This window comes from Cavia porcellus, unplaced genomic scaffold (genome assembly GCF_034190915.1).
Source record: "Cavia porcellus strain 051 isolate PalLab524CR breed Dunkin Hartley unplaced genomic scaffold, mCavPor4.1 scaffold_14, whole genome shotgun sequence".
NCBI classification, from domain to species: Eukaryota; Metazoa; Chordata; class Mammalia; order Rodentia; family Caviidae; genus Cavia; species Cavia porcellus.
In genome coordinates this window covers 77524798-77547188 of record NW_026947497.1, presented here as the reverse complement: position 1 = coordinate 77547188, position 22391 = coordinate 77524798, and the positions used below count along the sequence as shown (strand labels likewise).

At 38.4% G+C, this 22391-nt stretch overlaps 1 protein-coding gene across 6 annotated transcripts in view; it reads left to right on the top strand.

The window, feature by feature from the left end:
• Atp11b (ATPase phospholipid transporting 11B (putative)) overlaps positions 1–22391 on the top strand; it is a 104522-nt gene that overhangs the window by 4294 nt on the left and 77837 nt on the right. For 5 of the 6 annotated variants that reach the window (XM_063224366.1, XM_063224367.1, XM_063224370.1 and 2 more), the window contains exons 2-3: positions 16264–16380; positions 22302–22391. In XM_063224366.1, the coding sequence (XP_063080436.1) occupies positions 16264–16380; positions 22302–22391 (207 nt within the window). Of the gene's footprint in view, positions 1–13029; positions 13164–16263; positions 16381–22301 lie in introns of those variants that run through there. The other variant, XM_063224371.1, reaches the window with a different exon arrangement.

Sequence of the window (22391 nt, the reverse complement as noted above, 5' to 3'; positions counted from 1 at the left end):
ATATAACATATCTTAATTGTATTTTTCAACCTTTTCCCTTGCCCTCCAGCTTTTGGTCTCCTTCCCTTTTGTAAACCCTATCTTCCTGTTTCCTATTGTCTACCTATTATTTTACACTTCATAGTACTTTGAGTTTTTCATATAAGAAAAGCCATGCACTGTTTAAGCTTGGATATCTGATTGTTTCACTTAACGTTATGGTCACACTATGAAGAATAAGTGACTCATTTATTCTTCTTTATGTAGAAGTAGCATTCCATTAGTATTATTTTTTTTTCTTTTTTTTGTCTTTTTCCTTTTTTATCAGTACCGGGGATCAAACTTAGGACTGCCTGCTTCCAAGGCAGGCGCTTATGCCGCGAGCTAAACCTCCAGCCCCTAGTATTATTTTTTAAAGTGGTTCTAGGTTTGAACCCAGAGTCTTTGCACTAAGCTGAATTCCCAGCCCATAAACATCCCCCTCCCCACTTTTTTTGAAATTAAGTCTCACTAATTTGTTCTGTTTTTGAACTTGTGATTCTCCTGTCTCAGCCTCCCAGAGGATTACAGGCATGTGCCACTGCTTTTTCTTTTTTTTTTCCCCAGTCCTGGGGATCAAGCCCAGGGACATTGTATCATTGAGCTGTGTCCTTAGGCCTTGCTTTTTGTTTTGAGGTTCAGCTGCCCATTTTAGCCTCAAGTTCATGATTCTCTGGTCTCAACCACCCGGGATTAAAACTATGTGCCACCATAGCTGACCAGAATTTTGTTTTCTGAGATGAGATCTTGCTTTTATTTCAGGCAGGCATTGAACTGCGTATCTCAGGCTGATCTCTAACATGCAGCATTCTTTCTGCCTCAGCCTCCCAAGTACTAGGACTACGGGTGTGTGCTACCATGCTTGGCTAGAATATTTTCTTAAAAACCCAATTATTTCATTTGCTTATGGAGGTAAAGCATTAGAATAATCCCAGGTATTTTTAGCAGCAGTGAAGTAGTGACCTTGTTCCAGATCCTCTAAAGAGCTTTATGATTACCATTATTATCATTAAATATTATCTGGACCCGTGCTATCTGATATAGTATCCACGTGTGACTCCTGAAGATTTGAAATGTGTACTCTGAATTGAAATGTGTTGGGAGTGAAAGACTTCAGTTTGGAGGAAAAAAGGTTATATATCATCTCAGTAATTTTCTGATTATATGTTGAAATTGTATTATGAAAATATATAAATATGTTGAGTTAAATAAAGTGTATTACTTTTTTTTGGTACTCAAGATCGAACTCACCACCATGCACTTGCAAGGCAGGCACCCATGCCACTGAGCTAAATCCCCAGTCAGTATATTGCCTGTATTAATGTTACTTGTTTGCTTTTACTGTTTTTTAATGTGGAATCTAAGGAGATTACATGTTTGGACACAGTATTTTACATGATAATAATGATATATAACCTCTGGGCAAATATACTAAAGTTTTCAATTTTAAGGACTTTGTGATTTCACTCATGCTATGTATGTATGTATGTATGTATGTATGTATGTGTGTATGCATTTGAGTCAGGGTCTCACTATACAGTTTAGGCTGGCCTTGAGCTCACTTTGTTGCCCAGGCTGGTCTGGAGCACAGGGATGATTGGCATGCACCACCACACTTTACTCATGTTTTTTTGTTTTTTTGCAAGGGGAGGGGGAGTGTCCTGTTTCACTACTGGTCCACTTATGCCCCGGAGACCCCAGGCTGTAGTGTACAAGGAGGGTTGCGCCTTTGGACAGTTTCTGAGTTGACTGCTTGTTCTGGGTCACTCCTGACTGTGCTGATTGTTCTTTAGTTTGTTTCTGAAGTTGTTGGAGTGCTACTCCTTCTAAATAAGGTACTCATGTAATTTTTACCAGAAATGTGTATTTCTTTCAGCATGTCAAAACAAAACTCTCCTCATATGTTTCTCAGACATTGTATATTTTATTCTCAGGGATTCTTTGCTTTTTTTCCCCAGTAGTTTCTCTATTATGAAATTCTATATAAGAAATGCATAGTATTGACGTCTCTGTGGAAAATACTAAGAGCCTTATTTTCATGCTGTAGTTCAGGTTGGATCTGCAGGTGTGGTTGTAATGGAATCAGACCTCTTTCCCAGTGTTGTGAGTGTGACTTGCATTGCCTCTTAGCACTTGTAAACGGCTGTGAAGGAACTCGTGGCTCTTAGAAGGCAGTTAGCCCACTGGATTTGAATGCTGTTTGGCTCACTTAGAATGACCTCTGCAGTTTAATTTTTAGATTCTCTCCCAGATCCTGCACATGATAGAGTCATCCCTTGTACCTTTGAGAGATTGGGTCTAGGACAAAACCCCCATACTAGGATGCCAAATCTGCTGGTGCTCAAGTTATATAAAATGATATAGTATCTGCATGTAGCAGATGTGTCTAGATTATGTAAAATACCTAATGTAATGAAAATGCTCTATGGCTGGGTGTGGTGGTGCATGTCTGTGATCCTGCCTAAAATTCCAACACTCCAGGAGGCTGAGGCAAGAGGATCACCAAGAGTTCAAGACCTGCCTGGGATACATAGTGAGTGAGTTCAAGGCCACCCGGAACTATGTAGTGAGACCCTGTCTCAAAACACCAAAAAAGAAAAAGGAAAGAAAAGGAAAAAACTCTATAAGTAGTACTGTACTGTATTGCATAAGGACTGATGACTAGAAAAAAGGTACACATTCAGTACAGGTACTGTTTTTGTTTTTTTTTTTTTTTTCAAATATTTTCAATTTGTCATCAACTATACTGCCAAATTCTTTCCAAGTCTGTAATACATAGTCTATCCTAGTTGAGTTGGCTTACACAGGAAATCATACTTGTTTTTAAAACTACTGATTACCCAAGCTTTAGTTCAAATGTAAATTAATTAAGGATATTGATTAACCTGTTTACTCAACTCCAATCTCCACCTTTTTAACTGAAAGTGGAATGCCTCCCAAAAAGGTAGAATCACATGCACAGGTGTTCTCCTGTGTTTTCCAAAATTCGGAAACAAAAGCGAATGTCCATACAGAGCTGATTCTTATGTAAAGCCAATGTACTTGGTACAGGTTGTTTTTACTCCTTTAAACTTTATATTATGGAAAATTTCAAGCACATACAAAAGTAGAGAAAATAATATACTGAGTCTGATTTATTCTTTACCCATCTGCAGTTATTGTCACTTTATAGCCAATCTTGTCTTATCCATTTCCCCACCCACTATTCTTACTCCCCTGAGTGATTTTGAAGTGAATCCCAGACATTATATAATTTCACCAATAAATATTCCTGTGTTCCTCTCCAAAAGATGCGAACTCCTTTTATTTCAAGGACATAACTAATTCCTGGTACAGCTCATGCATTCCCTTTCTCTTTTACAGTTATTAAATTATAAGCAATAAAGTTCTATAAAAACCTACTACTTTTTCTTATATCTGTGGGAAGGAGAAGTTATAGAAAGGGCACATCACTCAAAAAATGATTTGCTTCACAACATCATGTTGTAAACTCTGTGTATGTTGTGTGTCTGTGTGTATTTGTCAATGCAATAAAATGCTCTGCTTACAGCATAAGTGATTTTTTTTTGTAATTTTTTTTTTGTCTTTTTATCAGTACCAGGGATCGAACTCACGACTGCCTGCTTGCAAGGCAGGCGCTTATGCTGCTGAGCTAAATCCCCAGCCCCCTAGCATAAGTGAATGAATACAGTTTTTAAGTTTTGGAGGAGCAAATCATATTTCCTTTTTTGGGGCAGGGGACTTTGTTTTGTTTTGGGCTTTGTTTTGTCTTTCTATATAATATAGGTTGGCCTCAAACTCACTATGTAGCCAAGGCTGACCTGGAACTTGTGGCAATCCTCCTGTCTCAGCCTTCCAGTTGCTAAGATTACAGGCTTACATCTCCACATCTGGGTATGTTTTCCTCTTTGTTCATAAAAATATTAAATTCAAAAGTCTACCCATCTCTGGTTCCACCATTGTTCTCTCTTCCCTAGGTTATATTTCCCCCATTTAGTCTGTTTTCAGTGCAGTAGCCAGAATGATCCTATTACACTTTTTAGATCCTGGAATTCCTTTGCCTAAAACTTCTGAGGACCTTACCAACTCCTTCAGCTTCCTATACTAGAGACAGTCCTGTCTGATTTCACTTATGAGTATGGTCTCAAGTTTCATCCATTCACCTATGAAAGTCTCAAGTTTATCCTTTTTAATGGCTGAGTAGTACCTCGTATAAAAAGATCACATCTTTTTATCCATTCCTTGGTTGATGGGCATTTGGGTTGTTTCCAAGATTTCGCTGTTACAAATTGTGCTGCTATAAGCATGACTGCACAATATTGTTGTAATGTTTTTAATCTAAAATGTGCAATACTTAATGGCAAATGGGAAGAAACTGTTCAAAAGAAAAGAGAAACTGGGATATATATATATGTATATATACACACACACACACAAGGTAGTTAAGATAGTTTTACTACTAATTTCTATTCATCAAAAAGAAAGGTTTGTGCTTATATTGTTTGATCAATTTTTCATGCCTATGTCTTATAATCTGAGCAATTACTTTGAAGATAAGAATACCCAATATATTATCCATTGTTGTTTTCCTACTGTCTTGTTTTGAAATTTTGTATCATTATTGTTTTTTGCTCTTTAAAGAAAAGAAAAACAAAAACCTTGTGAGGGTGTCCCTGCCTTCCCGCTCTGCTTGGACTGTGTCCTGCCCTCTCCCCCAGACCGCTTCTTGGCCTCCACCCTTCTCTGCAGGCTGTCCGCGCTGGCCTCCTTGCAATTCTGAGTCCCAGGCAAGTCTGTATTCACAGGGTCCCTATACATGAGGCTTTTTGTGGCCCTGCAGTGTGAAGTGATAGCCCATTCCCAGGTGCTCCCTGGCCGCCTTTTCCTGCTTCATGGCTCTTACCACTAGGGTATTTATCATGCTCTGTAATTTACTTACTGTCTCATTTCATGAAACCAGGGATTTTCATCCATTTCGGTTCTCTATCTCTAGCAAAAGCTGTTTCTTAATTTTCCACCCTCTTTTATATAGCACCATTTTTATCATTCGTCTAACTGCAAGCATTTTTAGAATATCTACTCTATGGTAGTAGGTTGTTGCCAGCATTTGAAACTACCAAAATGAAGCAATGTTTGCCTCAAGCCAGCCTTTTTAAAAATTTTTCATTTTATTTTTTTGTCTTTTTCAGGCAGGGTCTCACTAGCAGTTCAGGCTGGCCTTGAGCTCACTTTGTACCCCAACCCCATCTCAAACTCCCAACAATCCTCCTGCCTCAGCCTCCTGAATACTGGGATTACAGGCGTGAGCCACCATGCCAGGCTAAACCAGCCTTCTATTTCCCTAAAGGATATTTGATTTGCTGTCTTTTTTTTGTATTACAAAAAAACTTTTTTTTAGGGACTGGGGCTTTAGCTCAGCGGTGCAAAGGTCAAGGCAAGCACAAGGTCATTAGTTCCATCCCCCTGTACCAAAAACAAAAGAGAGAAAAAACGTTTTGGTGAGCATTCTTGTTTCTGTTTTTATTTTGAAATAGGATACCTAGAGATGGAATTGCTGGCTTGTGGGTATGTACATTAGGTCTGTTACTAGATGTTTCCAAATTGTTTTCCAAAGCATGAGGGTTCTCTTTTCCCTGCTTAATAGTTTATACTATCAAACTTGAAAAATTTACCAGTCTGAAGTGTATGAAACAGAATCTCTTTTCGTTTTCTTTTTTCTTTTTTCTTTTGGTTCTGAAACTCAAACTCACAACCTTGTGCTTACCAGGCAGGGGCCATACTGCTGGGCTATATCCATGGCCCTTTTTTCTTCTCTTTTTTTCCTTTTCTGCTTTCTTTTCTTTTTGTTCTAATTTGCATTTTCCTGATCGCTAGTAAGATTCAGGTATCCTCTGCTTCATTCATGTGAATAATTTTCTCATTTATCTGTTGGGTAGTTTATCTTCTTTTCTCCTTTTGTAGTCTAGATGTTTTATTTGGTGTATGTTTTAAGTATCTTGTATATCCTGTGTATTTAATTTTGTGCATGGTATTTAAGAATTTTTTTACTAGGATCATAAATTATTTTTCTAGTATTTTCAATTTGTTTTAAATTTAATTTTTCAACATTTAGGCCTTAAAATTGACCTTTGTATATAGGACAAGTAGAGAAAATCTTTTTCTTTGCTATAGAAAGTTATGTGCTCCAGTGCTGTTTGTAAGTCTTGGTATTTGGCAAACAGAATCCGTACATCCTTTTTTTTTTTTTTTTTTCCTAGAATTGTATTGGGTTTTTACTCCTCTGTATGTGACATATAGTCAATTTGTCTAATTCTGTAGAAAATCTTCCTAGGATTTAGATTGGCTTTGCATTAGTTTCTTCTGTTCTTTTAAAGATTAGAAGCAATGGATTATACTTTATTTTTCTAGCTGCTCCTATTGTTGAGTATTGTTACGTACCTACAAACCATATAGAAATATATGAATTTACATAGATGTGTGTTTTCACTTAGGTATACAGCTGGAGTGGATCCTGTGATGGTACCCTGTGAGGCGCTGCCAGCCTGGTTTCCAAACAGCCTGCACTGCCATGCTTTCCCACCAGCAGCATAAGGGGTCCCGCTGTCTTCAGATCCTTGGCATCACTTGTTTCTTTTTAATTGTAGCTGTTCTAGTGGATGTGAATTGTATATACTTGTGTGCACTCTGTGTCCTTGATGTTTGGTATTATTACTGTGGTATATCCATATTTTCATATTCTTTGTTGCTTTGTATTTTTTTCCTTTTCCCTTTTTTTGGGGGGAGGGTGGGGGGTACAGGGTCTCCCTGTGTGGTTCAGACTGGCCTTAAACTCATTGTATAGCTGGCCAGGAGCTCTTGGCAGTTCTCCTGCTTTGTCTCCCAAAGGCTGGGATTTCAGGTATGCACCACCACACCCAGATCCTGCTCTATATTTCTATCCAAAGACATTTATTTTTACAGTACAGAAATTTTTTCAGCCACTTTTTTCTTTAGATAGTGTTTCACAGCCTTTAATTTTCACATTCTGGAACTTTTGCGTGACATATTAAAGCCTCTTAATCCATTCTTGATGGCCTTTAATTCTTTCCATATTTTCATCCTACTTCCTCTCTGTTGTTCTCAGTGGGAATTCCTTATCCCAGCTTCCAGTTTACTAGTTTCCTCATTTATTGTCCATGTTAGAGTTTATCTAGTCTTGTGAATTTTAAGCTTAAATGAGTGCTCTCACTTTTATGGTTACTGGCTTTTTCATATCTATCTGTTCTTCATGTGCATCTGCCTGCTATGTTTCATATTTTTTTGTTCCTTTTTCTTTGTTTTAAAGATACACAGCATTTCCCAGCCTCCTTTCAAAGGTAGGAGCAAGCCTGAATCCAGCACTCACTAGGCACTGAACCTGCTCCTAGGGCGTGGTGCAGAGGAACTGGTTAATCCTAACCCTCCAGAGGAGTCCAGGCTGCCTGGTTCCCGCCCAGAGTTCCACAGGCTCAGCCTTTGATGACAGAAACCTTTTTCTTTTCCTCTATCGGAAATTGAACCAGGGCCTTCACACTGAGCTGTAACAGCTCTTTTTATTTTTTGATACAGGATCTCAAACAGTTATCTTTCTTTCATTTTAAAGAAAAAAATTCAAAACATGATAATTGGGGTTAACAATGGTGTATATATTGCGTATTATCTTCAAATCAATTACTCGGTATGAGACCTCTGCGTTGAGTTATTCAGACAATACTAGTACAGACCTTTCTCTTCAGTGACTCAGAGAAATCAGCAGTATAACTACCTTAGCTATCATATGTATTAATATATTCCAAACAGTTATCTGATTTTAAATCCCAGCTAAAGCCTCTAAGTTGGAATTTTTTTTTTAACAGAAAGGAAGAAAACCTGTATCTGTCTGTTGTGAAATAAAGTGAAAAATTCAAAGTATGGGCTTTCTCAAGGTCAGTAGCTATTTAATGTCAGAGCCAGGACTCAGACTCGAGTTTTTCCCCAGGAGTGCAGCCTATGGAAGAGGACCAGCAGTGGGCAAAAGGAGATCTTGCTGGTGGCTTCCCTGTCACCCTCCTTCCCCACGCTGCCATTTTAAATGGCCTGTGGGGGAGGCAGGCTAAAGACTGGATTACAGGAGGGAATTTCTAGGCAGCTGCGCCTGTGAGACGGTGATGACTGGTCGAAGAAGAAAAGCAGAGTGGCCAGGGTTCTGCGGTCACTCAGCCATGGCCCTTCTCCAGGTGACCACATCTCAGTGATTGGCCGGGTGGATGCCCCGGGTGTGGCCCTTCTTGCAGGGTTAGCTGCCACAAGTGCTGTTCCGATGTGACTCGGAACAGCGTGGCAAAGCATTTTACATTTTGAACTTTGGGAACTCAAAACTTATTTTGAAGTTTGAGAAGTTTATGATACTGAAATAGAGTACTTTTATTTATAACTTTTATTACACTTGTAGTAAAATTATACCAGGGTTTTAACTCCATTCAGAAGAATATACTTGATAATTTTCCATAGGAAAAAGTCATACAATGAGCTAATGCTATTTCAGTAAAATTTCTATTTGTTACTTGATAATTTGTTGTATATTTTGTGTCCATTAAAAGACTTTTTTAAAATTAAGTTTCATATAAGCAGGAGCATGGTCTTATTTTGAGATTTCCACAGTTCCAAGTTTATTACCTGGCATATAGTCCCTTTAGAATTAGTATAATTAGCAGATAAAATTTGAACAATATAGTTTGTTCAGATCTTAATCAAATTCCCTAGGAAATTGTTTTATTTTTGCATCTCCTAAAGTATAAAGAAAATATAGATAGATACTCTTGTTTATCTTGGTTTTGTTTTGTTTTGGGTCACATTGAACTCACAACCTCGCATGTCTTAGTTTTCTGTTACACTCTTTATTTTACAAGTTCAGCACTGCTGATGATGAGCACAGCCGTGATACCTTACTGTTAAGAGCCAGCTGGTTCTCTAGCCTTGTGTTTCTCTTGCAAGTTAAGTGTTATGAAGAAGCCAGCTCCTAACTTGGACACACAGGAGAAGCTTTGTGATCCAACTCTGTGCAGAGGAAGTCAGGGCATTGTTAGGGGCACTGACACAGTGTTCACTGCCAGTGTTTAATCGACTGTTTTTCTAGCACATATTTTCAGAATTCAAGAAAGAAAAGGACCATGTGTAAGCCTTCTAACTTGCCTGAGTCAAAAACTGAGTGAGAGGGGGCTGGGGATTTAGCTCAGTGGCATAAGCGCCTACCTTGCAGGCAGGCAGTCGTGAGTTCGATCCCCGGTACCGATAAAAAGGAAAAAGACAAAAAAAAAAAAAAAAAACTGAGTGAGGAAGAATTAGTTAACGTATGTAAAGAAACTTATTATAACATTTAAACATAAAAACTAGTGGGATATTTGACCTTGTTTTTGTGAAATGAATACACTAATGTCTTGTTGGATGGAAGTACTTTTAGTTCTTAGTTTGCCAGGTGCTTGTTGAAATTTTTGAATTAGTTTTACTGTTTATGTACACATCATCCTTGGAAGTTGTTATTCACAAATATATATAATGCCAAAAATCAATGACATGAATAAAATATAATTGTGAATTGATCAGCTTTTTTTCTCTGAGGAGTTAGAGCTTACGCAAGTCTGGTCAAGAAAATGATCAAGGGAAAAAGGGGGGGCTGGGGAGTTAGCCCAATGGCATAAGTGTCTGCTTTGCAAGCGCGGAGTCGTACCGATTTAAAAGAAAGAAAATGATCGAGGGGCTAGGGATACAGCTCAGTGCATAAGCACCTTCCTGGCAGCACAAGGTTATGAGTTTGAATGCCGATACCAAAAAAAAAAGCTTTCTTTGAGTTGAATGTGTTTGCAACTCTGTACATGCCAAAAATTAGTGAATAAGCAACCCATTTTTTAGTATGAGCAATATTATATATGTAATTGTAACACTATCATGAGCAAAATTTACTTGATAGATTTTTTATACTTCCTATATCACTCTTGCTAAAAAAAAGTGTTTAATTAAATTATCTTTCAAAACAACACAAGCCCAATTTTAATAACTAAGAAAACTTATACGGCTGCTTAATAATAAAGACCTGTCTTCACTTGCACACATGTCTTGCTCCTTGGATCATATTGTGAGGAGGTTCCAGAAAGAAACTGAGTCACAAGTTAGAGGTTCAGCAAGCCAGTTACTGAGAAAAAAGTAGAGTGTCATTTCTAGGAAACACTCTATTGAGACACTGTATGAAGGGAGAATGAGTACTGCCAGAGGTGGCAGCTGTCTGCCGTACACATGCAGGCAGTTTGGAGACGGGCGGCTGGTGTGGGACTCGGGTAGTTTATTGGTACAAGTGGCAGAGCCAGGGTAGCAGCTACAGTGAGACCCAGTGTTGGCTTTTCCTGAAGTTCAGAGGAGTGGTCGAGGGCTATTGTAATGGAATTGCGTGGGTTTCGTTTTTTGGGGGTGTTTTCAGTTAGTGAAGAAACTCCACCCCTAAGTCAGGAGGGACAGTTTTATGACTAGAGTTTTATCCAGAATAAACTGGGCACCAAAACCATAATACAGATATATGTAGAGGAGGCCCACATAGATCATACAGAGTTTGAGGGTTAGATGCAGAATTGACCCCATACTCATGTGACTGTAGAAATGAGAAACTTGGGCACCAAGTTTCCTCTCTGAGCCCAGCTGTCATTCTCCTCACTGTAGCTCATGTTTAGCTTACTGTTCACTGTATTATTATTATTATTATTTTATCCTTTTTGAGACAGGGTCTCACTGTGCAGTTCAGGTTGGCCTTGAGCTCACTTTGTAACTCAGGCAGATCTCAAATTTGTGGTGATTCTCCTGCCTCAGCCTCCTGAGTGCTGGAATTAGAGGCGTGCACTACCACGCCTGACAGTATTATTATTCTTAATCACTGAGCTTTACTCAGCAAGTATCACAAGCACATGTAATGCCTGATAAGGTGGCTTTTTTGCACTAGGGATTGCACTGAGCTACATAGAGACAGGTTCTCACAAAGCTGCTAAATTGCTTACATAGGACTCACACTTGCAGTCCTCCTGCCTCAGCCTCCCAGGCACAGGTCTGTACACCTGACTTACATGTGGATTTCGATTTCACCGACACAAGAGGTGGGGTTATCGCTGCCCTGAACCCCCCTGTGCAGCATTTGCTGTCACCTGTGCAGCCCCTACTAGAGCATCTCTGATGCTGTTCAGCCGCGTAGCAGCATGAGAGGTCTAGTCTGGGCCACATCATTGCAGGCCACGCAGCCTGCAGACCAGCGTTGGAAATGCCTGTCCTCTGTTTTCCTCAGATCCTGTCCAAAGTTAATGCTATATATTTTGGCTCTTAATTTTTTTCTTCCTTTTCCTTGCTCCTTCAGTAATTTTTGCCCCCAAACTTACTTTTCCCCCTAGATCTTTGATTTTAGACTGAAAACTGTGTTTAGTTAAAAGTCCTGCCTTGATCCGGTTTTTCAGCAGTAATTTCCACACCATCTTCACCTCCGTCCCCATCCATTACTTCAGCCCCTTCAAGTTTACTCGGACTGTGTGGGCAGAAGCACCCCAATTTGGGCGCAGCAGCCTCCTAACTCCCCTACCTCCTCCTCCCCTTCCTCATCTCAGCTTTCAGGTTTTTTGGTGCATATGAAGTAATTTCTTTTTTTGGAATTTCTCCCTAGGTCCCTACATACTGTCCTTGTTCTCCTTCCACTCTGATGATCTTTCTTGTTCGCATTTCCTTTTGTCTCTCATGCATTTTAAGTCATGGTCCCGAGAGTTCTATCCCCTGCTCTGTACACTGCTAAGCAGTCTCATACATGGCTTTATCCATAATCCTCAAGGATGTTAGATTCCAATGTCAAATCCAGCCCACTTTCCTAGACTCTGAAAAGCATATCCACTTGCTTCCTAAGTTATTCAATATCTGCTGGCTCGCCAGAAAATGATTCTGGTTTGATCTTTAATATATAAAGGGAAAAAGAAATTAGATGGTATCTACAGTAAATAATCCCTAAATCACTATTTCATCAATTCTGGGCAGGAAGAGACTTAAGTCATGTGTTTCTTTAATAATCAAGAGTTTCGAATTTCAAACCTTTTTAAAGAGTGTGGTAGTTTTAAGATAGTTTAAATTTATGTGCCTCTAGTGCCTATGCTCTTTACTTTTTAGCCGACTTTAACATAAAATTGTGTGGTAGTAATAGGAACAAGATAAAATTAGAAAAGAAAGCCAGCAACATCAGGAGTCCAAGTTGTGAATGAATAGCCTCTGACGACAGCAGAAAATGTGCTGTGTGCCAGAGGTTGTCTGTGACCTGTAAGTTCAGGTCATGTTTCTTCCTCAGAGCCCAGGAATTGCTGATAACACATATTCATTCATGTGAAACTGTACGTGAGCGTCATATGGATAATATAGACATACAACTCATTTCGGCAATAGATGTTTGTTTTGACTCCTGTTTAAGAGGCAGAGGTGTTACTGAAGCATTAATGGTTCATCTTAGGCAGTTTTAAATATGGAGTGGAGAGTTGTAGAACTTATAAAGCAAGATTTTAGGTGAAGTGGTTTTAAACTTTTTAAAAATCCGATGAAATCTGTGCATAAGTACCTAGAAAATGTACATTTATGTAAATTTACATAAAATTTCAGTGATTCACAGAACTGAAATCTATAGATCCTGCTCTAAGTCAGTTATTTTTACTTAGTTCATCAATAATTAAATTTATTGTGGAGGAGATGCTAATGAACTGAAATTAAAAGTTTAATTCCCAAATGGGAGACTTAGCAATAGTTATACTTGAATATGTCACACTTAACTATTCTGTGTGTGAGAGACACATGTGCACATGATCTGCATGCCACGGATTGCGTACGATCAGGTAAAACAGTGTGAACTGGCCAAAACTGGGAAACACTTCAGAATACATAAGGGGATATTACCTCATCTTTAGGGATCAGGAAAAGCTTATCATTCTTTCTCTAAAAATATGGCTTTATTTATTAATTTATTTTTAGTCTTTTTGAGACAGGGTCTCACTATCCAGTTCAGCCTTACCTAGGACTCACTTTGTAGCCCAGGCTGGCCTCGAACTCACAGTGATTCTTTTACTTCAGCCTCCTGAGTGCTGGGATTACAGGTGTGTACCACCATACTTGGCATATTATAATTCTTTTTTTTTTTTTTTGCTTTTTACTCATTTGAAATTGTATCTTAGAATATGAAAGTAATTATTGAATTTTTAAAGTTTAAAATTGATGTTAGGGAGACTTTTTTTTTTTGAAACCGAGTCTTACTATGTAGTTCAGACTGGTGTTGAACTCACTCTGTAGCCCAGGCTGACCTCAAATTGTAGCAATCCTTCTGCCTCAGTCTCCCAAGTGCTGGGATTACAGACATGTGCCATCATGTCCAGCCTAGGGGCCATTTTCATATCTCCTTGAAATAATTGTTTAATGCTCAAAATTCCAAAAATTTTCCATATGGTCACTGGTTATAACCAATAGAGAAATGGGGAAATAATAAACTTTGATCCATAGAAAGTGCATGTACCATATATTCTTATCATAACTGGGATGTTACTATAGTTCTCACAAATGTAGATGTTGCTGTAGTGATATTTGGAGTGCCTTTTGTTGATTTCTTTAGATATACAGAATAAAGTTCCAGTCTTAGTACGAATTTACCAAAAATATAAAATTCTTCATCCATGGCTCTCAGTCTTCATTGTCATGCTGTCTTCTTAAAGATTATATATTCTTGGGCTGGGAGTATAGCTCAGTGGTTAGAGTTGCTTGTCTTGCATGTACAAGGCCTGAGTTCAATTCTCAGCACTGCAGCGGGGGGGATTTAAATATTTCTTCAGATTCTCAAATTTATTTTTTTCTCTGATTTTACCGCAGAATTTGTTCAAGAAAAGTAATAATATGTCGGGTATGTTTTACCAATTTCAGTCAGCATCAGGAGATCTCCAGATGTCACACAGTGTATTAAGTAGGTAGAAACTAGCTGAAGGGCATCCCTTCAGCTTAACATGGTTGCAAAGCGGAAGCTAAATAAATACCGTTTGGGCATTGCAGTGATCCAGCTACTGCTTACAGATTAAACTTCCTGGAAACCTCTTTTGAAAAAGAAAGCCACAGTCTAAAGCTGTAGATTCAAACTATTTGTTCACTTTTTCTTCATTTGTTTACAAAGCTGTAAAGTATCTAATAGAAAGTTTGTGAGGAAAACGAGGATGTATGCCACCATCTTTTCCTTTTTAACAGACGGCTTTTGAAATCAGGCATACAATGCACATCTACAAAATGTGGTCCTCACTATTTCCCACTGTTGGAAAAGCAGAGTGGAAAATCGTAGGACTTTGCCCCTCCACCATCACCATCCCATACTGGGTATTCAACCAAGGGCCTTCACAATGAGCTGTGTCCATAATCCTTTTTTAAAAAAATTATTTTGTAAATTTTTTTATTTTAAGGAAGGTCTCACTTAGTTGCTAAGTTGCCCCAGTTGAGTTCAGTCTCTCAGGGTGCTAGAATTACTGACGTGTACTACCACATGTGGCTGAAAATCATAGGACTTTAAATAGTGTGAACAGATAAGATTAAATATCGTATATTTCATGGAGCACACAGATGCACTTAATTTGCACAGTCCTGTATACATGGTTTCTAAAATCATAAAGTAAAATTTCAAAACCAAGAATAGTAGTTACCATCACATATAACACCATTAATATTATGTTATACTGGCTGGGTGTGATGGCTCACGCCTGTATCCCCGGCACTCTGAGGCTGAGACAGGAGGATCACTTCGAGTTCAAGGCCAGCCTGAACTGCATAGTGAAACCCTGTCTCAAAAAGACCAACAGACAACAAAAAAGTTATACTAAACAAAGTGTCTTTCTATATAATTGTCTTCTGTCTTTGGGTAGTCTAGCAGACTACCCAAAACTTAAAGGAAGAGAAAGTCGATTTGCCTAGTGGTTTCAGGGTTTGGTAGAGGGCTGGCTGGCTCTGGGACACACAGACACCACACTGGCATCAGGGTACACTGGGGCCAAGCTGCCTGCCTTGTGGGAGCCATAAAGAGCAGGGGAGCTGCCAGAGAGGGACAGTGCCAGACAGGACCCACTTCTACAGATGCTGCGCAGTTCTCAAGCCAAGCAAGTTGACAGATAGCCCATTGTACCTGAACAGAAACACAGGAGTTTCCGAGATCTGTGCATGTCTGTGGTTAGTGGAAATGTTACTGGAACACTGTGTGTCACACTGCAGCTGCATTACTTACTTATTTACTATATTGGTCTTTAGTAACATTAAAAATGGATCATTGTGGTTATGAACACCAAGTCTAACTGACTTTTAATAACTTAGGTGGCACTAGCAAAAAGCCCTGAAAACTATTTTAAAAAATCAAATTTCAAATCATTTGCCTGTTAGAACTGAAGAAAATCTTGTATATTAGAGTGCTTTTACCCTATCAGGGGATTCCCAAAATATGTCAAAGAAGCCTTGAAGATTCCCTGGAATGGGGTTCACTGCTATAGAATAAAGTACATGTTGATATGCCCGTCACTAGTGAAAACTTTTCAGGAGACCTTTCCAGTATACTTCGAAATGATCTGAATCTGAGGCTGTCATGTCCTCCTCAAGAAATACAGCAATTGCTGTCTGTATTTCAGGAAGCCAGTTGATACTATAATTGGTACAAATGATTATATGGAATGAATCTGGGAAAGACTACATAATGTATATCATTTGCGAGCAAAGCTCTTTGAAATCAAGTAGGCCTGAGTATAGTTAGTGTAGGACAGAGAAAAGAAAGAAAACCTCTGTCATGAAACGTGGTAGTTGCTTATTAGCTGCACAGGACTTCCATATACTACCGGGAATCCATCCTCAGAGAAGGCAAGGAGCCCACAGGAATGGAGAAGAAGGAATGCAGTGAGACACATTTGGTCCTCAAGTGCTTCTATGGATCTCTTACATGGCATTTATCTTCTTACCAGTAGCTGTCTGATAGAGTGTGAGCTCTTTCTCATTACCTAAGGTGTTAGCTAGTGCATTTGTATCCAAAGATAATGTACCTGTTCACTTGTGAAAGAAAACATGTGGCTTAACTCCTTAATAATTAATTAAATAGAGTCTGTCTGCATTTAAGGCCAGTGTAAATGAAACCAGCAATAACGTATCATAACTACCAGCCTTACTGACCACTATTATTTTCTCTTGTCTCAGGGTTTTGACCCACCCCATCAAAGTGACACAAGAACTATTTACATAGCCAACAGATTTCCTCAGAATGGCCTTTACACACCTCAGAAATTCATAGATAACCGGATAATTTCTTCTAAGGTAAGGGTTAGCACTTTTTGTAGCTATGTATCATTTTACTTTGAAAAGTGATGTAGCAGCTGTTTATGTATTTATCCCTTTATAAAATCAAGAAAATGGTGTGATTACTAGGTTATCATACTCAAAATGAAAAGTTGTGTGATTACAGCACCTGGGAGACTGAGGCAGGAATATCACAAGTTCGAGCCCTACTTAGATCCGTGACTTAGATCCAGTCTCCAACAAAAAGAGTGAGGATATAGCTCAGTTTGAAGACCGTGGGCTTAATAGAAGAAAGAATAAAAGGAATTAGGGGTTGATATTACTAGATAAATAACTTGCCAAAAAATTATCTTGTTACAATTAAACTAATATTTATAATACATACTGAGTACTGTAGTCATTACTTCTGTCATTTAATCCTCATAACAACTCTGTGAGAGAATATTTACTAAATCTGTTTTGTCAAATGTTATTAATTCATGTCACTTCAATTTAAGTGTTAAGAACCGGAATAATTTTCCCAAGGCTGCACAATGGTGAGCGGCGAGCCTGGAGTTTGAGCTCAGTTCTGTGACACTTAAAGCCTGCTTGCTCCAGTTTTATCACTCTTCGATAGCAGCAAAGTTGTACTTCTCTTTTTTTCTTCCTTGTTTCATTTTTCCTATGACATTTTTAAACTGTCTCAGTTTATTTGAAGCTGAAGATTTTAGGGCAGTACTGTCTAGTAGACTTTTCTCTACAGGTGGAAATATTGCCCACATTCTCCAGCGTGGTAGCCATCACCACAGAGGGCTTTCGAGGCCTTGAAATGGGTCAGCACATCCGAGGCGTTGCATGCTGGCTGCTTTATTGGACAGTGCTGTTACAAAGGGTTAAGTCACAGAGACTGGGGGTAAATTCCCCCGAGTCACAGCCATTGCTGGATAGGGCACTTTGAGAGGCATCTTTGTGTTGTTCCTGCACTCCTTTCCACAAAGGAGAGGGTGTTGCTCTAATGCTGATTTCATGGTTGCCCTGGATCTTGCCTTTGTTCACTGGTTGCTTTGTCCTGCCCTTTTTTCCTGGCTTCATGTTATTTACACATGAACATCCCCATTAATGATAGCAGGTTACACATGTTACATATGTCTCGTGGCCATTATTTTTGGAAAAAATGCTTCTAAAGCAGAGGGTAGGAAGAAGAATATCAGAATCTAGGATGATAGAGGCACTGTAGATTCTTAAGTGACTCAGCTCTTAGTAAAACATGTTAAAACTTACAATCCTTCAAAACATTAAAGTCATTTTTTTTTTTTTTTTGTCTTTTTCTTTTTTATCAGTACCAGGGATCAAACTCACGATCACACACTTGCAAGGCAGGCGCTTATGCCGCTGAGCTAAATCCCCAGCCCCTGTGAAGGTCATTCTTAAGCCAGGGTGCAATTTACATGGAGGGAAACTCACCCATTTCAGGTGTCACCCTGACTATTTATGTTCCAAATTGGGCTCCTTTTCTCTGTGTTGTTCTCTCGCTGCACAGTTGTATTTTCCCCTTACATCTAGTTGCCTGTGGCCCTGAGCTCTCATCTCTGTCCCATTTGATTGGTAAGGCTACTGGTCCTCCGGGTCCCTCACTGGTGTGCTGACATAGCTGGGAAATTGGATAGTATCTCTGAACTGAGAAGCCAAAAATGTATACTATTACTGTTTTCATTTGCAGTTTCTTTCCTCTTTTTTTTTTAAATGCTTTTTTACTTTCTCCTATATTTTGGACATTTATTTTCCAGGTTTTAAACAGGAAACTCAGCTTACAGTACTGTGACAGAACTGAGTGATCCTGTGAACTCCCAACAGATAAAATTATAAAAACTAGTACTGTAAGCTGAGTTTCCTCCTGGAAAACATTTTGTATTAAATACTTTGATATGGCTGTGTTCATGTGCAACAGTATTAAGTTTAATATTTTTGATCATGGTTTCAAAAATGTGTATGTTTTAGAAATATTGCCTTTAAAGTTTTTTGGCATAAATAAGGTCTCTTTCTCATTCTTTATTCCATCACTATTGCTTTTTTAACCCATTTCCGAACCTGATTGTTATTGTTTCACAAGTTCTTGTTGAACTTTGCTAGCCTGTTGTTTTGCTCAATTTCATATTGGAAATTAATTTTTATAAAGTAAAATTTTGTGGCGATTTTATTTTTGTTTGTTTATTTTGGTTCTTTGAGACAGGGTCAGGCTGGCTTTAAACTCACTCTGTAGCCTAGGGTGGCCTCAAATGCATGTTGATCATCCTGCCTCAGCCTCATAAGTGCTGGGATCACAAGTATGCTCCAGCACACCCCGCAGTTTCCTATACATTTTAGATTTATTTTTGTAGCAAGATAGAAGTCATATGTTAAAACATAGTTTGAAGGATGTAGCTATTTATATATTTACTTTTTTCCTAAGTATATATGGAGACCATCTATATTATTTTTACTATTTGTTTGCTCCCATCATTCCCTTAAACCCCTTCCTGTGACATCATCTGTCCCACAAAGCTACAATGAGCTCCTTCCACTGTCCCTTTGCTCATATTGTCGTGTCTTCCAGAGTCTCCCTTACTGATGTTTACGTACAGCCTGTTGAATGTCTCTCTTTTAAATATGATTTCCTTCATTAAATAGTTCTGTCTTGCTGCTTTCCCTTTTGAATTATTCTGTGTTCCATCATTTATTTCATCTTTGAATACAGTTATTTTTTCCTTAGTCTTCTTTTTAATAATTTGTTGTTTCTCCAATGTATAATTTATGTATCATAGACGTATTGACTATAGTAACTACCTTAAATTTAAACTTCTTTGTAAAATGTTTTTGCAAAGGTCTTTTGGCCATGTATTAGTTTTCTTACCAATGTAAGGCCGTAGGGAAAAAGGGCAATTGTAAAGTCATACATAACTGTAGGACAGTTATGCCAACTCATTTATATTAACCACTATTACATTGTTTAATATTAACACTAAACAGGGCCCATTCTCTCTGTTTAGTAGAGTGAACACAGAAGTTAGACTCATTCAATCTGCTAATATGTTTATACTTCAGAAAACATGGAAATAACAGTTCTTACCATTTGTAAGGTAGCTTGCATGTGAAATTTCAGGAGGGGGGTTGCTGGGGATTGAATCCAGGGCCCTGTGCATGCAAGGCCAGAACTCTGCCACTGAGCCACATCCCAGCCCTGAAGTTTTTATTTATCCTACACTTTTACTTGTAATTACTAAGGTAGCCAGAGAAAATGCCCTGAAAATAATTCCCTTACTACCAGTTAAGCTTCTAGGAGACTGTAGGTTGGCATAAATTTAACACATTACCAACTTAATTCTAACAAGGGTTTTTTGTTTTGTTTTGTTTTGTTCTTTGTCATTTTGAAACAGGGTTTCACTCTGCAATTCAGGCAGGCACTTTGTAGCCCTGCTGGCTTCTGTCCTTTTGCCTTAGCCTCCTGAGCTGGATGACAGGTGTATGCACCTGTGCCTGGTCTTCTAACAAGGTTTTGTGCATTTGATTTTGGTGACTGAGAAACTTGCATGGAGATTTTCTGATCCTGATAGGAACAACTACCTTGTATTTTAGTTAAGATCAGCTAGAAGGGCCAGGGATCTACTTTAGTGGCACAGCACCTGCCTGGCAAGTGCAAGGTCCTGAGTTCAATTTCCGGTACCAAAAAAAAAAAAAAATCAACTAGAAATAACTTAACCCAGAAGTCCCAATTTATGTACACATTGAACAGTAACTTCTTTGATTCCTTCAGAAAGTATTTACCTGTCATTTCTTGAGCCCTGAACATTGCCACTATTGAGGGAAAAGAGGTTTCACATGTCCAGATTAAATTGGACATAAAATTGCACCTAAAAAATAAAGATTGTTAGTTGTTTACTCTTCATAGTTAAGCTTTAGTAACCTCTTCTAGGAGCCTAACTCTATTTATAAAATTGTTTATATGTATATTTCTAGGCCTCAAACATCTGATTTAGTAGTAAATTTGACATACAAAAACCCAGAAATTAGGGCAATCTGTTTTAGTTATTTTTTTCCATAGAGATAAACTGTGCAACAAACTTGCGTTAAAGGAAGAAAGGTTTATTTTAGGCTCATTGTTTGAGGAGGTCTCAGTTCATAGTTGGCTGGTTCTGGGACAAGATAGCAAGGCAAAGGGCATCACAGGAGAAATAGTTCATAAGAGGCAGCAAGCAGCCGCAGCAGCCACAGCCGCCCTCTTTCTATCTGTACATCCTGTCCAGGCTGCCCATCTTTAGGGCAATTAGCACTCATACCCAGGGTGGGGCAGTTTTAATCCTCGCATCATACCCTTTGTGTGTGTGTGTGTGTGTGTATGTGCGCGCGCGCACGCGCGCGTGTGTGCCGGGGTCAAACTCATGACCTTGTCTTTACCAGACAAGTGCTTGAGCCACTGAGCTAAATCTCTGGCCCTCATCACACCCTTGATCCCAGCATCATCCATCCTAAATCCAGCCACATCCAAAAAAACCTTCCCTGCGACCTCAGGAGGTTTTGAGGGGACACCTATATATAAGCCATAATGCCACTTTCTATTGCACCAAAAGTTTGTTTAAAGTGTTTATTTAAAATTTTAAATTGGGGCTGGCATGGTGGTGCATGCCTGTAATCCCAGCACTCTGGAGACTGAGGCAAGAGGATCACCACAAATTTGAAGCTAGCCTGGGCTACATAATGAGCTGAAGGCTGGCCTGAACTACATAGAGAAACCCTGCATCAAAAAACAAAACAAAACGAAATGAAATCTTAAACTGAGCAGTAGTCATTAACTTTATTGCCTAAATCAGAACGTTTCTCAGAAAAAGCACATTAAAATCATTTTTATTTATTCAATCATCAATTCTGCAAAATTTTTTATCTAATTACATGTATGTGCCAAGTACTAATATAAGTACTATGGGTAAAACTACATGAAATGATGTTCTTAGCTTCAGGGATTGTACATTTATTGAGAGAATATCCATAGGATAAAGTAGAAGTTCTACAAACTTTCCCTATTTCATATGTAAAATACTGTTGTAATGGTACAAATAAAATGGTAGTATATTACTCTGCTCCTGTAGTGTAGCATTATAGGCTTATGAAGTGATTGATGATGTAACCACTACTTATGTGGCAATTACTGTGAGCCAGGTTATATCCTAAGCGCCTCATAAATACATGAGCTTGTTTAATCTTTGCAAAAACCCTATAAGGAATGGTTATTACTGTCCTCATATACAGAGAGACAGAATAAGGTGCAGAGAGATTGCATCCTATGTTATTTAATGACTATTATAATTAGGATTTGGGTCTATGGCAGTTTGACCGTAGCCATCTGTCCTTTGACCGCTCTGCCATCTTACCTTTTAAAATTGACATGGCAGCAGTTTTATATGCCTTGCTTTTGTCCCAGGAATCACTAAAGCCTTCTTATTTCTCCAGCAGTTCAGGTTATTTTCCCGTGTTCCATACCAAAGAAAGAACAGTTGAATAACAGGCATTTTCTCTTTCTGACCTGTAACTAAATAAAATTAAGAAACAAATGTTATCTAATGTCAGTGTTTTTTTATCAGCTCTTACTCATCTTTACCATTAGTTTTAGTTTTATGTCGGCAAAGTCCAGAGTAAATTATTACAAGGTTGTTACAGACCTGCAATTTATAAAAGTCAGTAGTTCAGTAGCAAAATTGGTAGCTTCCAGTTAATCTCCTTTTTAAAATTATACAAAACAGTAAGAGAAAAAAAGAAAGCAGAATAAAGTCATAGACTCTGCAAACCAGATAACTTCTGAAGCATCAACAGTTACATGAATTTGTTTAAGGACTTTGTAATCTGATTTCACTTATCTTATGATTACATCTTTGTGTTATGTGCTGTTTGAAAATGTTAATTTATTGATCTCTTTTTCTTTTATTTTTTAGTATACTGTGTGGAATTTTGTTCCAAAAAATTTATTTGAACAATTCAGAAGAGTGGCAAACTTTTATTTTCTTATTATATTTTTGGTTCAG